This window comes from Crotalus tigris, unplaced genomic scaffold (genome assembly GCF_016545835.1).
Source record: "Crotalus tigris isolate CLP2741 ecotype Arizona unplaced genomic scaffold, ASM1654583v1 scf7180000024362.2655971311:6658466, whole genome shotgun sequence".
NCBI lineage: Eukaryota > Metazoa > Chordata > Lepidosauria > Squamata > Viperidae > Crotalus > Crotalus tigris.
In genome coordinates, this window is record NW_024100530.1 from 2,612,429 (window position 1) to 2,627,405 (window position 14,977).

Here is a 14,977-nt window from a genome sequence, read left to right on the forward strand (position 1 = left end):
TATACTTGCCAAATTATTCTGCACCATGCTACAGACTCTGAAAGCTTGCGGCCAGCAAAAGTTGCTTTCAGTTCAAGTTCACTATGAGCCAATACAGGAATAGATGAGTATTGGGGTTGATCTTCACAGTTGTTAATAGAGCATTGTTTTATAGCATTTCCACATGTTCAAAACAATGTTTAATAGTATAATCTGAACCTGTCTGGTGTATTGTTGCTTATCTTTTTTAACATACTGTGTGGAATTTACAAGTAGTTTCTTAGGAACACAGTTGTTTAAGTATGGGTTGCATTCTTGTAGTCAGCGTTTTATAGGGAGGAGTTATAACTCATTTTTGAGTGAGTCCTTCTCATGTAGCAAGTTCTAATTCCATTCTTGTTAGTTTTAAGAATTTGAATATTGATCAAAGCCTTGAGAACTCATATCAGCTCTGTTGACACTTTGAATCCAACTTAATGGAAGGCAGCTTATTGATAGTCCCTCTTTGGGTGATGGTTTCTTTGTCAAATTATATTATGCCTGATAGACTGATTGTCATCTATTAGCCGTATTAGCCAAAGCAAATATTGAGTAGTTCCAGATTTCAGTTGAAATAAACTGGTAAATGATATTCCCAAAGGCAACAATGGTTATCCATTTTTGGTTGGACCAGATGATTCCTCCTTGCACATATACTCATAAATATCTACTAAGAGGAGGTGCAAGTATGGTGTCTAGGATTATCAAAAGAGGAAAGAAACTATTTCATGTAGAAGAAGAGGTCTACAATAAATGGGACCCTGTAACTCCCTATATGTTCCCTGAATCAACATTAGTGAGCCTGATCCATTAATAGAACTTGTTTGTGCAAATTATCTATGCTAAAAGTGGAGGAGGCTGCCATTTGCAAACCTGACTTATTGTGTAGTGAGCACCGCTGATCTCATAACTTGAAAGAGCTTCTACATCAGAAAAACAGTGGAATAAAGGAAAGGGAGGGCTGAGTCATGTCTAATAATTAATAGGAGTTGAGGCAGAGGGAAAAAAAATTGGTGTATCTCATCCTACTTTACTAAGGGAACTAAGTTCCATGCAAATGCACAAATTATCCAGATTTGTTCCTGTGTCCTGGATAGAATCAAAATCACGTGAAGTATTAATACCACTCTTCAATGCCTTGGTAAGGCCACACTTGGAATACTGCATCCAGTTTTGGTCACCACGATGTAAAAAAGATGTTGAGACTCTAGAAAGAGTACAGAGAAAAGCAACAAAGATGATTAGGGGACTGGAGGCTAAAACATATAAGGAACGGTTGCTAGAATTGGGTATGTCTAGTTTAACGAAGAGAAGGACAAGGGGGGACATGATAGCAGTATTCCAATATCTCAGGGGCTGCCATAAAGAAGAGGGAATCAAGCTATTTTCCAAAGCACCTGAAGGCAGGACAAGAAGCAACGGGTGGAAACTAATCAAGGAGAGAAGCAACCTAGAACTAAGGAGAAACTTCCTGACGGTGAGAACAATTAACCAGTGGAACAGCCTGCCTCCAGAAGCAGTAAATGCTCCAACACTGGAAGTTTTTAAGAAGAGACTGGACAGCCATTTGTCCGAAATAGTGTAGGGTTTCCTGCCTGAGCAGGGGGTTGGACTAGATGACCTCCAAGGTCCCTTCCAACTTTACTACTACTATAAATAAATTAGCCTGAGATCTAAATAGTATCAGCTAACTTGCTATAAGCAACTTATAAGCATGGGGATCTGCCTTATACTGAGGCAGACTTGAATTAATCTAGCCTACCATTTTCTACTACTGGGCAGGAGCTGTTGAGGGGCTCAGTTAAGTATATCTTTTCCTTTTCTCTAGTCTCTCTCATTGGAACTGAATCGCGGATCTCTGCACAGAAACCATCATTGTGAAATCAGGGCAGCCAATGTCAGTTCAAGGTTATGTGGTGCTCCTGGTCCACCTTGACTGATGGCCCCACGCCTGACCCAAGCACAGAGTTGCATTTTTAGAATGATCCAGAAGGAGAGGTGATGTTGTGAAGCCCTTAAGTTTCCCCTGAGACCTGTAAGTTCAGGGGAAGGAGGGCCCAACCATCACTACCCTCCTCGTTCACAAGAGCTCCAATTCCACTGAGGTGTCGAACTTGTTAAAACTCTCCACTGCTGCCTTACATCTACTGATGCCGCAAAACATATGCAGAATTAAAATTGCCAGCCCTAAAAGTTGCAGTTATAAAGCTCTTGGGGGGGGGGGGAAATACGACAGCCTCCCTCGTTTTTTTTGCAGTCAGATGATGAGATTGTGTGTAGATACTCCTTTGATTCACAAGGGTGGACGACAGTCTGTGGTGTAATTTCAGGGAGGCTCAAATTGGCATTAAAGTTGGGAAAATAGCCAACCTTCCCCTGTGTGTTGATTCTTTTTTTTTTTTTTAATTAGAGACAATCTGGGTTGCCAGAGAAGTTATAAAGCTCAGAACATCCTCTGCAGATATCCATGGAAGGAAACAATGATAGAGCATGATTTGAAATGTGTGTGTGTGTGAGAGAGAGAGAGACAGAGAGAGAGTGTGTTTTAGTGCTGGTTTTAACACAGAAGTAGAACCCTTGTACTGTATACATTTATAAATTCATGGTTCTGTCAGTGCACATAGAAAACAGTAGAAAAAGACCGAGGGGTACATCAACTCTGCCTTTTGTGTTTGTTTTTTATTCTCTTTTTAATACATTTATTATTATTTTTTATAAGAAGTTTTATTAATTTTTCAATTTTACAGCCAAGTATTTAAGGAGCAGCGTGGTGATAGGGTAGTCAATAGTCCAATAACAAAATCTTTCATACCTATCTACATTTATTATTTTTTTAATATAGGTAATCCTCGATTTACGACTACAACTGAGCCCCAAATTTACATTGCTAACTGAAACATTTGTTAGTTTTTCCCCATTTTAGCACCTTTCTTGCCACAGTTGTTAAGTGAATCACTGCGGTTGATCAATTAGTAACTCAGTTGTTAAGTGAATCTGGCTTCCCCCCATGGACTTTGCTTGTCATAAGGTCACAAAAGGAGATCACGTGACTCCCGGGACACGGCAATCGTCATAAATGTTAACCTGTTGCCAAGTTGACCATGTGACCAAGGGGATGTTGGCATAGTTGCAAGTGTGTAGAACAGTCATCTGAAATCCGTGTGTGTGTTTTCAGTGCTGTTGTAACTTTGAACGGTCACTAAATGAACTGTCGTAAGTTGAGGACTACCTGTACTTTATTTATATATTTTTCCCCGGAATGGTTTTATCTATCTCTTCTTTCTCCCTTGGTCAGTCCTGTAATTAAATTGTATTTGTTCCCTCTACCTCCTACAATGCTAGTATCCCTGTGTGTCCAGGAATGGACCGTTTCTTTACGCAATGGGCACATCGTCTAAGCCAGGGGTAGGCAACCGTGGCTCTTTTATGACTCGCGGACTTCAACTCCCAGAATTCCTCAGCCAGCCACGCTGAGGGGAAAGGGAGAGGTTTCCAAGCTGAGCCATGCCGGCTCAGGAATTCTGGGAGTTGAAGTCCGCGAGTCATAAAAGAGCCAAGGTTGCCCACCCCTGGCTTAGACGATGCGCCCATTTCGTAAAGAAGCAGTCCATTCCCGGACACATAGGGATACTAGCTGATTATGATGTTTTAGAGCCAGTGTTTCTCAACCTTGGTGACTTTAGAATTTGTGGACCTCAACTCCCAGAATTCCCCAGCCAGCAATGTTGGCTGAGGAATTCTAGGACTTGAAGTCCACACATCTTAAACTTGCCAAGGTTGAGAAACACTGTTAGACATTTCCATGACCTAATATCTGTCAAGGCTGGTAATAAATCATCTTCTCTTCCTCTGTAATGGGTGTTAAAGATGTAGTCTGGATGTCTTACTTATTAAAGTAAATTGCAGTACAGTAACCAAAGAATTAAAAAGTAGGTATATTCATATGCAAAAGAAGATGCAGTTTTGGGATGCTAATCCTAGCGACCTCTACTACTTAATGGATTAAATACAACAAGATTTATAGGATTAACTCAAGATTTTCTTGGGGAAACCCTTTGCAATTCTCTGATTTCAGTGAATGCCTCGTATTATTTTAAATGGTTTACTCTACAACTTGGTGCCTTTTCTGTGGTTTTGTAATTATATTGCCTCTTTTGCTGTCCTGCTTCAATTGACGGAGAACAGAATTGCTAAAATCACTGAAGTCCTGCATTTTCATGTACAGTTAGCCCTCAAATAATGGCTACTCGTTTAGCAACCTTTTGAAGTTATGACAGCATGAAAAAAAGCTGGTTTTAAGACTGGTCTTCTCTCTTACGACCACTTATGCAGCAGCCCCAGGGTCATGTGATCAAACCTCGAGCGCCTGGCAACCAGCAACCGGCAGTTGCAGGGTCCTCAGATCATGTGATTGCCCTTTGCGACCTTCCCATCTTTGCTTACGACCAGCAAAGTCAACGGGGGAAGACAGATTCACTTAATGACAACATGTTTTGCTTAACAGCACGGCAAGAAAAGGTCATAAAATTCGGTGCAACTCAATTACCACCTTACTTGACAATAAAGGGTAAATTCTGGTCTCAGTTGTGGCTGTAAGGACTACCCGTGTTGGGCAAAACGAGGCCAAAGTTATGAAGACCTTCTCATAACTGGACTAGGTTGTGTTGATATGGAGATTGTGTCTATTTTAATCATGCAGCTCTGTGTCCTTTGTGGTTGTAGCTGGTGCCCCAAATGATGCTGAGTTATTACTGAAATCAAGGCAGCGAGTTGTCAGAATTAATTTATTGATTTTAATAGGTTTTTTAGCGTGGCTTGGATTTGTGCCATATAATATAGTCACGCTAAAATTCCACCGAACAGAGACCTTTGTGTTTAAGAGCTCTGGTGGCGCAGTGGTTAGAATGCAGTATTGCAGACTAATTCTGCTTACTGCCAAGAGTTCGATTCTCACCAGCTCAAGGTTGACTCAGCCTTCCATCCTTCCGAGGTCAGTAAAATGAGGACCCAGATTGTTGGAGGACAATATGCCAACTCTGTAAACCGCTTAGAGAGGGTTGTAAAGCACTGTGAAGCAGTATATAAGTCTGAGTGCGATTGCTAGTGCTATTACTAGTTCCTGGGGCTGTGTGCTGTTTATATAAACAAGTCTACAAAGTTGACTTGACTAGCACATTTTTTTTTAAAAGAATTCAGCAGATTGTTTAATATTTGTAATACCGTATGACTAATGCAAAAGAAATGTTATTTAGTTGTGATGGGAACCAAACAAATGGCATCCATGTTTCATTCAGCACTTACCTGCTCTTCTTGGTCAAATGCTCACGTAAGATTTAAATTTTAGCATTATTTTCTTCTGTTGTCCTTCACCCATTCTGACCTTCTATGTCCTTTTGGCATTCAGGAGACGTGCAGATTGGTATGATGGAAAGTGCTATTCCTTGTATCTCTCATGTTGCCTCCCTAAAATATCCCAAGAGCCCTGGAGTGAGGAAACATAATGGCGATTCTTATTTTAGGTGCAGCCGCCTGTGCGTGAGAATACCGAAGACAGAAGCATTGCCAGGTTGGATGAAGGCTTAGATGAATTCTTCACCAAGAAGGTGATTCACGAATATTTACTGTAAGTAAAGACTCCATTGAGGCATTTTCAAGAAATGTTAACTGGGTGGTAGGCAAAGACAGGGACTTTCCACGGAACAAGGGATGCGTAATGGGAAGAAGGGGTAACTTTGAGAAACAGGAGGAAGAGATTCAACCAAACCAATATTTAGATTAGGGTGTCCAATCTTGACAACTTTAAGACATGTGGACTTCAACTCCCAGAATTCCCCAGCCAGCCATGCTGGCTGAGATTTAGTCCACAAATATTAAAGTTGCCAAGATCTGAAAGAGACAGATACTGTATATAATTTGACAGATGTTACCCTCAGATGTTACCCTCCGTAGCTTCCCATATCTGGACTAGGTTACGTACTTCTCCATATCTATTTTAACCTTGTAACAAAGAGGTGGAGGGGGGGAAGCACATTCAGACCGCAAGGTTCTGTTACTGTAACCTCATAGTAAACGTTGTTATTGTTGAAGTCCTTGATGTAGGAGAAGGGATGGCAGAAACTAGGGGTGGAGTGAAAAGGGAGATCAGCCTAGAATCCCTATGTAGCCATAAATGAGTTATGTCCAACTCTCCTTGAATGCCCTTAACCCTTGTCTAATTCTAAGCAGGTGCTGACTGTTAGTTGAGAAGATTCCTATCCATAGGCATTTAGCAACAAAACATTTAATTGAACCTTCATGTGTGGAACTGGTGTTGTGCACTTGACAGTTTATTAAATGCTTCATCGTCAGCACTATAACTCATGGGATGTTGTTCTTAACAGGTTAATCTGCCTACTTTTAATTTTCATTACAGGTATTGACTTATGAGCATAATTGAGCGGTATTACAGTTGTAAGTCATGCCAGTTGTTAAATGGGTCACCACGTGACTATGCCCAGTTTTTTTTTTTACCTTTTTGTGGCAGTCATTAAGTGAACCAATTGTCCACAGTGAGTGTTTTTTTGCCAAAAACCAGAATTAAATGCCAATTTCTGGCAAAAAAAAAACCCTCGTAAATTACAGCGATGCAACCATGGGACTCTATAAATGCAGGACATGGAATCACATGACTGGAGAGCAGCCCTGGGTACCATAACTTCCAATTGGGATCATACATAGCCTTGGGGAGGTCTATCATAACTTTGAATAGTGGCTAAACTACTCATTGTAAGTTGAGGACTATCTCTATAAGCTTGACTCTCTTTGGTTTCCACGTTTAGAAGAGCTTGGAGCCTCAAGGAGCCAGTCGAACATTATAATGAAAGCATTTCAAATGAATAATGATGAGAATTGAAAAGAGGCCGATTGATCGGGTAAAAACGATGCTCATTGGCATATAATGCTGATGATAAAGCATGCAGTCAGTTGTAAAATGGACTTCAAAAACTTATTTCCCCAATGAATATTGACAGTGTCAAGCCATATGATGAAACAAGCGGAGCAATTTGCCTGGCTTCTCCTGTATAAGTAGTAAATGTCTGTGTTTTGGGGCTATATGCGCAAAGCCAGCCTCCTTAATCCATTTCCCTCCAGGCCTTGGTGAATAGAGATGTAGGGTCTCCTGCTTGAGCAAGGGGTTGGATTTAGAACAGGGGTCTTCAAACGTGGCCCTTTTGTGACTTGTGGACTTCAACTCCCAGAATTCCTCAGCCAGGCGTGCCTGGCTGAGGAATTCTGGGAGTTGAAGTCCACAAGTCATAAAAGGGCCAGGTTTGAAGACCCCTGGATTAGAAGATGTACAAGGTTCTTCTCACCCTGTGATTCTATGTTCTAATCCCTGTCAGAAGCAGGTTCCTCATATTAGTGCCAATTCTTCTTCCAAATAATACACACACAATCTTATGGATGTGTTTTTGGCAAAGTTGACCTACCTATTTAATCTCTCGATCCATCTCCCCACCCCCACCCCCTCCCCAAATAATATTATAAATAATTCCATGCTTCCTTTCCTTCCCACAGTCCGTCTTCGTTGGAAACCTCACCAACAGCAGTCGCATCGCCATCTTCTGGTTCCCGGACCTTAAAAAAGAAAATTGGACACTTCTTTGCCTTCAAGAAGCCAAAGTCAAGTCGGGGTGCCAAGTCTGAGAAAGACCCTGAGGGTAGCCCCTCACCAGCAAGGGGCAGGAAGCTGATGCTCAGTGACATTTTAAGGACCCCCAGCAAAGCCAGTGACTCAGCCAAAACTCTAAGCAAATCTGAGGAAGGGGGGCTGGCTGGGGAGAACAGAAGCTACCTGGAACAAAGCCAGACACCGGATAGTGCACGAAGGGCCAGGCCAAAGTACTCCAGAGAAGGGAAGTCTCAGTCCTTGATACTCCTGTCAGGAGAAGAGACCGAAGGACTTGGTGTGAGGCATGAGAAAGTAAGTCTCATTGGTAGCTCTGCAGTTATTTGTTGCTCTTTCCTTCCACCATGGAACTCAAGGTGGAGAACTCATGGCATTTGAAGGAAGCCTCTTATTCAACAGAGGAAGGGGGGGACAGGGTTGAACCTTCAGGAGATGCCCTGGAATTATCATCTCTGCTTATCACATGAAGGATCCATTTTCTCTCAAAATGGAAAGTGGTAAATGGTTGGCAGAGGGAACTTGTGAATGATAAGTTGGTAGATTCACCAACCAACCCCTCTGGACTTTGCAGGGCCTACAGTTTTCTGTGGTGGCTACTTGGGAGTCACTGGGAGTCCTTTGAGGGTGTTGATCTTCTGGCTGTGTGTGAAGGAGACCATGTGGACATGCAACAATATTTAGGCAATTGTACTGAGATGAGCATTGTCTATTTGACGGAGGAGCTGTAGAGAAATTGTAGGGGAATTGTCTTCTCTGCCTGGTCACGTTCTAGGAAACAGCAGGTATGGTAGTAACAGCTCCAGGTTTACTGAACAATGCTTACTGTAGAAACGGAAGAATGACATTTCTTGATGTCTCCAAACCGGAAACAAAAGTGGACAGAGCTGAATGTTGTCAGGATGGCAACAATGACGGTTTGTGAAAGAAGGCACCTAGTCTACTGTGGCTTTAAAAAGGAGAATATTTGTAGCTCAGGGTTGAAATGTGGGTTCCTTCGTTCTGTCTAGGTTGGGTTGTTTTCTTGCAGATGTTTTCTTACCCAAACTAGCACTAACGCTGATGATGTCGCCTAATTTAGGTAATGAACCGTCTGCAAGAAAACAGCCAAGCTCAAAAAGCACCAAGACCTCCCCATTTTGGCTTGTTTGTGTTCGTACCAGAATCCCAGAGGCCTTCTGGGATTCTGATATGTGAACTGAAGTAATATTGATTGTGTGGAGGGTGTTAACTTTTCAGTCTTTTGTCCTACAGAAACGATCCTTTGAGAGGAGCGATGGTGAGTTGCCCAGTTCCTTCGAACAGCGTGTCCATGTCATGCTACATCGGATTGGGGTCACCAAGGTGTTGTCTTCTGAAGGCAAAAAGAAACAGGTAGGCCACAGAATATGGGAAATTTGCCTAAACAAGACTAGAACTCCCAGTCTCCCAGTCTGTAGCTTGGTGCCTTAACGACTACACCAGGGATAGGCAACCTTGGCTCTTTTATGACTCGTGAACTTCCAGAATTCCTGAGCCAGCTATGCTGAGGAGAAATGGAGAGATTTCCATGCTGAGCTATGCCGGCTCAGGAATTCTGGGAGTTGAAGTCCACGAGTCATAAAAGAGCCAAGGTTGCCTACTCCTGCACTACACCAACCTAGCTCTCTGTACTCTACTATCCCTTTTTCAGGAAGTAAAACCCACCAGCCACAGGGAGGATGCAGTACCAGTTCTGAAAATTTTCCATTTGCCAGGCAATGGTACCTTTTAGAACAAATGCCTTCCTACGGGTTGTTACGGAAGAAAATGTTCCAAAATAACCTTCTGTTGTAGCCTCTTGGCTGACTTATGTTTCACCTTCCTGAGCTGAGGGCCTCAGGAGTTTGTTCGTGCATATTAGTTAACAGAATTATTCTAGATCAGCCTGCCCAGCCCAGTGCCCTCCGCTATGCTGCAGTTGCAATACGCAGAACTCTTGAGTTACGCTAGAAGATGCCAAGATGAGGAAAATAGTTTCTTTGGCAAAAAAAAGTGGACTGTGAGGCGCGTGGATCTGTCTGATTCCAGGAAATGGTTGGAATCCATCACTAACGGGCACTGAATGTAATAATAGAAAAAAAATAGTAAATATATCTATAAAGAAACTGGTTAAGTGCCACACTTATATCTATTCGACATGGTCTGATTAAAAATATTATTTTTGCCTTTCTTTAGCTGAGATCTTCTTCACCTCAGGCCCAGTTATGGGAGTTCATTTCCTCTGTTTTGAATGTTAAGGTGACCAACCTTTTTACAATGAAAAGGAGGACACAAATAAATTGAAGAAAAAAAATATTGTAAATAAAAGAAACATTTTATTCATTGCAACAATAATACAGACAACTTGCATGTGCAAAGTTTGCCAGCCGGGTGTTTTGGCGTGCTCAGCAGCAATTCCTATTGGCTTTCGAAAGCCAATAGTGGGAGTAGCACAGCTCATGCAAAAGTTGAAAAAAAAACATCCAAAAAAGGTGCCGGAATGCTGTTCTATGCATTCTATGAGGGGGAAAAAAAAGCCCTGCAAATTAGTCTTCAAATATCGAAAAGGAGGACATGTAGGAGGACATTTTTCAAGGGAGGACAGAACTTACAAAAGGAGGACTGTCCTCCCTAAAGGAGGATGGTTGGTCACCTTATGAATGTAGTCTACTTTACAAGTAAAACTTTTCTAGAAAATATCCTCCCTGTGAGCTTGTATGATTTTGCATTCTTTTACAGAGCAAAGATGGGGAAATCAAAAAGGCTGGTTCTGATGGTGAGTAACAATTGGATCCTCTTTTCCCCTCTGTTCACTACCTATCATTCAAGCTTTTATGGGAAGCTTCAACAGCTGATAAATAACCAAAGGGTCCTTAATAATTTCTTCCTGTGTTGGAACAGCAACCACAATGACAAGAGATCCCTTTGTGAAAATTCCAGCCTTCCTTTCAAATTTCTTTAGGTTTTTAAGCTGCAATGGACACAAGTCCTCTTTTTCAAGGGCCGTGGTAACTTTGAACAGTCATTAAACAAACAGTTGTAAATCAAGGACTCTCAGTATTGGATAAACCCGTTAAAAGCCATGTGAAATCCCAGGCCAGATTTTAGAACAGGTAGTCCTTGATTTACGACCACAACTGAGCCCAAAGTTTCTGTTGCTAAGCGAGACGTTTGTTAAGTGAGCTTTGTCCCATTTTATGACCTGTCTTATCTCAGTGGTTAAGTGAATTACTGCAGTCGGTAAGTTAGCAACAAGGCTGTTAAGTGAATCTAGCTTCCTCATTGACTTTGCTTGTCAAAAGGTCGCAAAAGTGGATCCCGTGACATTGAGACACAGCAGCGGTCATAAGTATGAACCCGTTGCCAAGCATCTGCATTTTGATCTCGTGATCATGGGGATGCTGCAAAGGTGGTAACTATGAAAAACAGTCCCTCTTTTTCAGTGCCGTTGTAACTTTGAACAGTCACTAAATGACCTGTTGTAAGTGAAGGACTACCTGTGTGAGGCATGTAGCATGAATCCAAATCTTAAGCGGTGCTGGGTTGCAGATGGTTTGTGGGTTGTGTGGGAAAGACAATGTAATGAGTTTGTAGGAACTTAACCAAGGGATCTTAAAGGGATCAGCTGGAATCTGGGTGCTGCTCCACACTGTGAATGAGACCCATACGATGGTATTTATTTTTTATCTCATTCATTCCCAGCATTTTCCCCACTGTTGTAGAATTCAAGTAAAAGAGCTTCTTAAAAAATTCATACCTGGTCAGGGCCAAACCGGCTTTATTTTTAACCAAGGAGCCCTGCCACATCCAAACATACCTTCACATGCAGACTAACTAGGGTTAGTCGTGCTAGTTTTCTGTCCTCGGAATCCTCACTTGCATTCTCAAATGGTCCACGTGCTAAGCAGGCTAACTTCAAAATCCTTTTTCGTGGACAGCATCGTGTAGACAACTAATAGTTTGATTGGCCTTCAGATAGATGGCCGAAGACTTTCTTCTCTCCTGTCTGATTCGTCCCACTCCCTGAACATGACTGTTTGGTTTTTATTTTTTTTTTAGGGGATATCGTAGATTGTTCTGCTGAGTCTCCCTCGTGCGCTTTGAAATCACGGACACACTCCATATCCACAGGTGAGCTAGGGAGAGGCAGACCCTCTCAGTCTCTCTTCTTTGCAGAGCCTATGGCTTCAGTTGCTTGCTAATGAACCCTTCCCTGCAACCTCACACTCCCAAAGTAGATGTGAGCATTTAGGCGGACTTGTCAATGTAAATGCTAATTTTAATGAAGCAATTTAATTAGATTTGTTCCCACCAAACCTACTCCACTCCCCCTAACGACTGGCATTTGACATTTGAGCTGAGACATATGTGCAAAACCCAGAAATCAAGGGTTGGCTAGTGGATGAGGAAGAGTAGTATAATTTTTAAGTGTTATGCTTGGGGCTTGATGGATATGGTGGTTTAACGGGGAGATAAATAACCATATGTGTTGCAAGTATCCCCAACTGGTTCCTTTGCCTATTTTGGTTGGAGTTTCAGAGATGAGTAAAAGCTGAAACACATCATGAATACAGCATCAACGGATGGAGAACCATCCGAGTATCTTGGTTCATCTTGGTCACCACAATATAAAAGAGATGTTGAAACTCTGGAGCAACAAAGAGTATTAGGGAATTGGAGGCTAAAACATACGAATTGCAGGAATTGGGTATGTCTAGTTTAATGAAGAGAAGGACGAGAGATGACATGATAGCAGTCTTCCAATATCTCGGGGGCTGCCCCAAAGAAGAGGGAGTCAACCTATTCTCCAAAGCACCTGAAGGCAGGGCAAGAAGCAAGGGAGAGAGATTAATCAAGGAGAGAAGCAACTAGAACTAAGGAGGAATTTCCTGACAGTTAGAACAATTAATCAGTGGAACAATTTGCCTCCAGAAGTTGTGGGTGCTCCAATACTGAAGGCTTTTAAGAAGAAATTGGACTACCATTTGTCTGAGATGGTATAGGTTTCCTGCTTGAGCAGGGGGTTGGACTAGAAGACCTCCAAGGTTCCTGCCAACTGTTATTCTATTATTCTGGTAGGGCAACTCAAGCAGATGCCTATGCGAGAAGTGGGAATGTTGATTCATTCTTTTTTATGAGCTTGAGAACACATGCCATTTTATTGCAGATCCTTCCGTACGCACAGGATCTGCGGATGCCGTTGGCCGAGCTGGTGTGGAGCCAAGTGGCGGATCCCTTGAGGGCAGGCTTTCGTGGAAGGTTCTTGGGAAGCAACTGAACGCCGAGTTTAAGGGCAAGTGTTCAGAACTCAGCCCTTTGCCAAGAAGAGGTTTTGCCAGCCAGGACCCAGCCGGCCCCCGGGAGCAAAAAGGGAGAGAGAGCTGGAGCAGCAGTTTGCCCAGGACTGGGAGAAGCACGGCTGCTCCCCTTCCCCTCAGGAGGATCAGCAACGCTGGTGAAGGACGGGCCTCTGTGGAACTGCAGAATTCCTTCGCTCACTTAAACACGATTGCTGGAGGTAGGTGAAATGGAGGCTGGCGATTTTCAGGGAAGCATAGAGGCAGTCCTCAACTTACCACTGCTTGTTTACTGACCAAACCTATGACATGCCCCCCCCAAAGATATTTACAACCTAGGTTTGAAGTTCCAGAATCTACTTCCCCAAACCATGGTCACAGGACTGCATTTTGGATGTTGGGCAACCAGCATGCATTTATAGCTATTTGCTGCAGCAGCCTGCGGTCACGTGACATAGATAGATAGATAGATAGATAGATAGATAGATAGATAGATAGATAGATAGATAGATAGATAGATAGATAGATAGATAGATTATATATATATATATATATATATATATATATATATATATAGAGAGAGAGAGAGAGAGAGAGAGACAGACAGACAGACAGACAGACAGACAGACAGACAGACAGAGACAGATAAAGATAGATATAGAGATATAGAGATAGAGATAAAGATATAGATATAGATAAGATAGAGATAGAGATAGAAAAAGATATAGAGATATATAGATATAGATAAAAATAGAGATAGATAGATAGATAGATAGATAGATAGATAGATAGATAGATAGATAGATAGATAGATAGATAGAGATAGAGATAGATAGAGATAAATAGAGACAGAGATAGAGATAGATAAATAGAGAGAGAGAGATATTTCTGGAAATTGGCGTGTATTTCTAGTTTCCTGCAAAAACCCTCCAATAGTGACAAGTCACGAGTAGTACCTGTATTCCTCAACTTACAACCATTCATTCAGCGACCGTTTGAAGTTACAAAGGCCCTTGCAACTGGTCTTGGCACATGTGATTGTTGCAACATCGTCCTGGGCATGTGATTAAAATTTGGCTGCTGGGCAATGGGCCTGTATTTATGACCGTTCCAGAGTCCCAGGGTCATGTGATCACACGGTTAGTAACTTAACAACTGCAGAGATTTACTTAAGCACCGTGGCAAGAAAGGCCGTAAAATGGGGGCAAATCTCACTTAACAATTGTCTTGCTTCTCAATGGAATTGTTGGGCTCAGCTGTGATTGTAAGTTGAGGACTCTACGTACAATCGGGTGTGACTCATTTAGTCGCCTTGCCGTTGTGCTCTAGATTGTGGTCATAAGTCAAGGACTTCCTCTGGGCCCCAATTTATTGTTACCTTTTTTTTTTTTTTGCAAATGTAGCCACCCTAATTATTTACCTGCAATGGATCGATGCTTGTCCGAACATGGTATGATTTTATTCGCTTCCGCTTTTCAGACAATCAGTTCAAATCCAAACCTCGCCTAAAGCCGGTGGCCAACCGACGGGCCATGTCTGTTCACGAGGAACAGCTCAGGGACCAGGCCTGCACGGCAGAGCTTCACCGTAAGTAGAGACCGGGGACTTCTTTTTCCAAGGAAGAACAGCTGTGTCATGGAAAGGCTTCCAAAAAGCAGACGGGCGAAAGCAAAAATGCCGATTCCAAAAACCTGGGAGAGAATTTCCCTTTGCGTGTCCTTGTTTCTATGAGTTAATTCAGATTGTGTTAATGTTTAAGGAGAACATTTCTATATTGCCTGAAACTACAGCAAATGCTTCCTTGAAATCATGTGAAGGGGAGGGGGGGGGAAATTTGTGATGTTTAATCAGAGATAAAAAATAATAGTGCAAAGCAACAGTGCAGCATCTGTTAAAGGAAAGGCTTCTATTGGGCTAATAACAATAACAACAACAATAACAATAATAATAATAATACCATCAAACGTCCACATCTGCCTCTCCCAGGTCCTGGGTA

At 42.2% G+C, this 14,977-nt stretch overlaps 1 protein-coding gene across 1 annotated transcript in view; it reads left to right on the forward strand.

The window, feature by feature from the left end:
- Window positions 1-14,977, forward strand: part of CARMIL2 (capping protein regulator and myosin 1 linker 2) — a 57,025-nt gene that overhangs the window by 39,007 nt on the left and 3,041 nt on the right. The window contains exons 31-37 of the mRNA XM_039327489.1: window positions 5,538-5,641; window positions 7,576-7,981; window positions 8,939-9,058; window positions 10,424-10,460; window positions 11,744-11,815; window positions 12,852-13,202; window positions 14,461-14,568. Of these exons, the coding sequence (XP_039183423.1) occupies window positions 5,538-5,641; window positions 7,576-7,981; window positions 8,939-9,058; window positions 10,424-10,460; window positions 11,744-11,815; window positions 12,852-13,202; window positions 14,461-14,568 (1,198 nt within the window). The remainder of the gene's footprint in view (window positions 1-5,537; window positions 5,642-7,575; window positions 7,982-8,938; window positions 9,059-10,423; window positions 10,461-11,743; window positions 11,816-12,851; window positions 13,203-14,460; window positions 14,569-14,977) is intronic.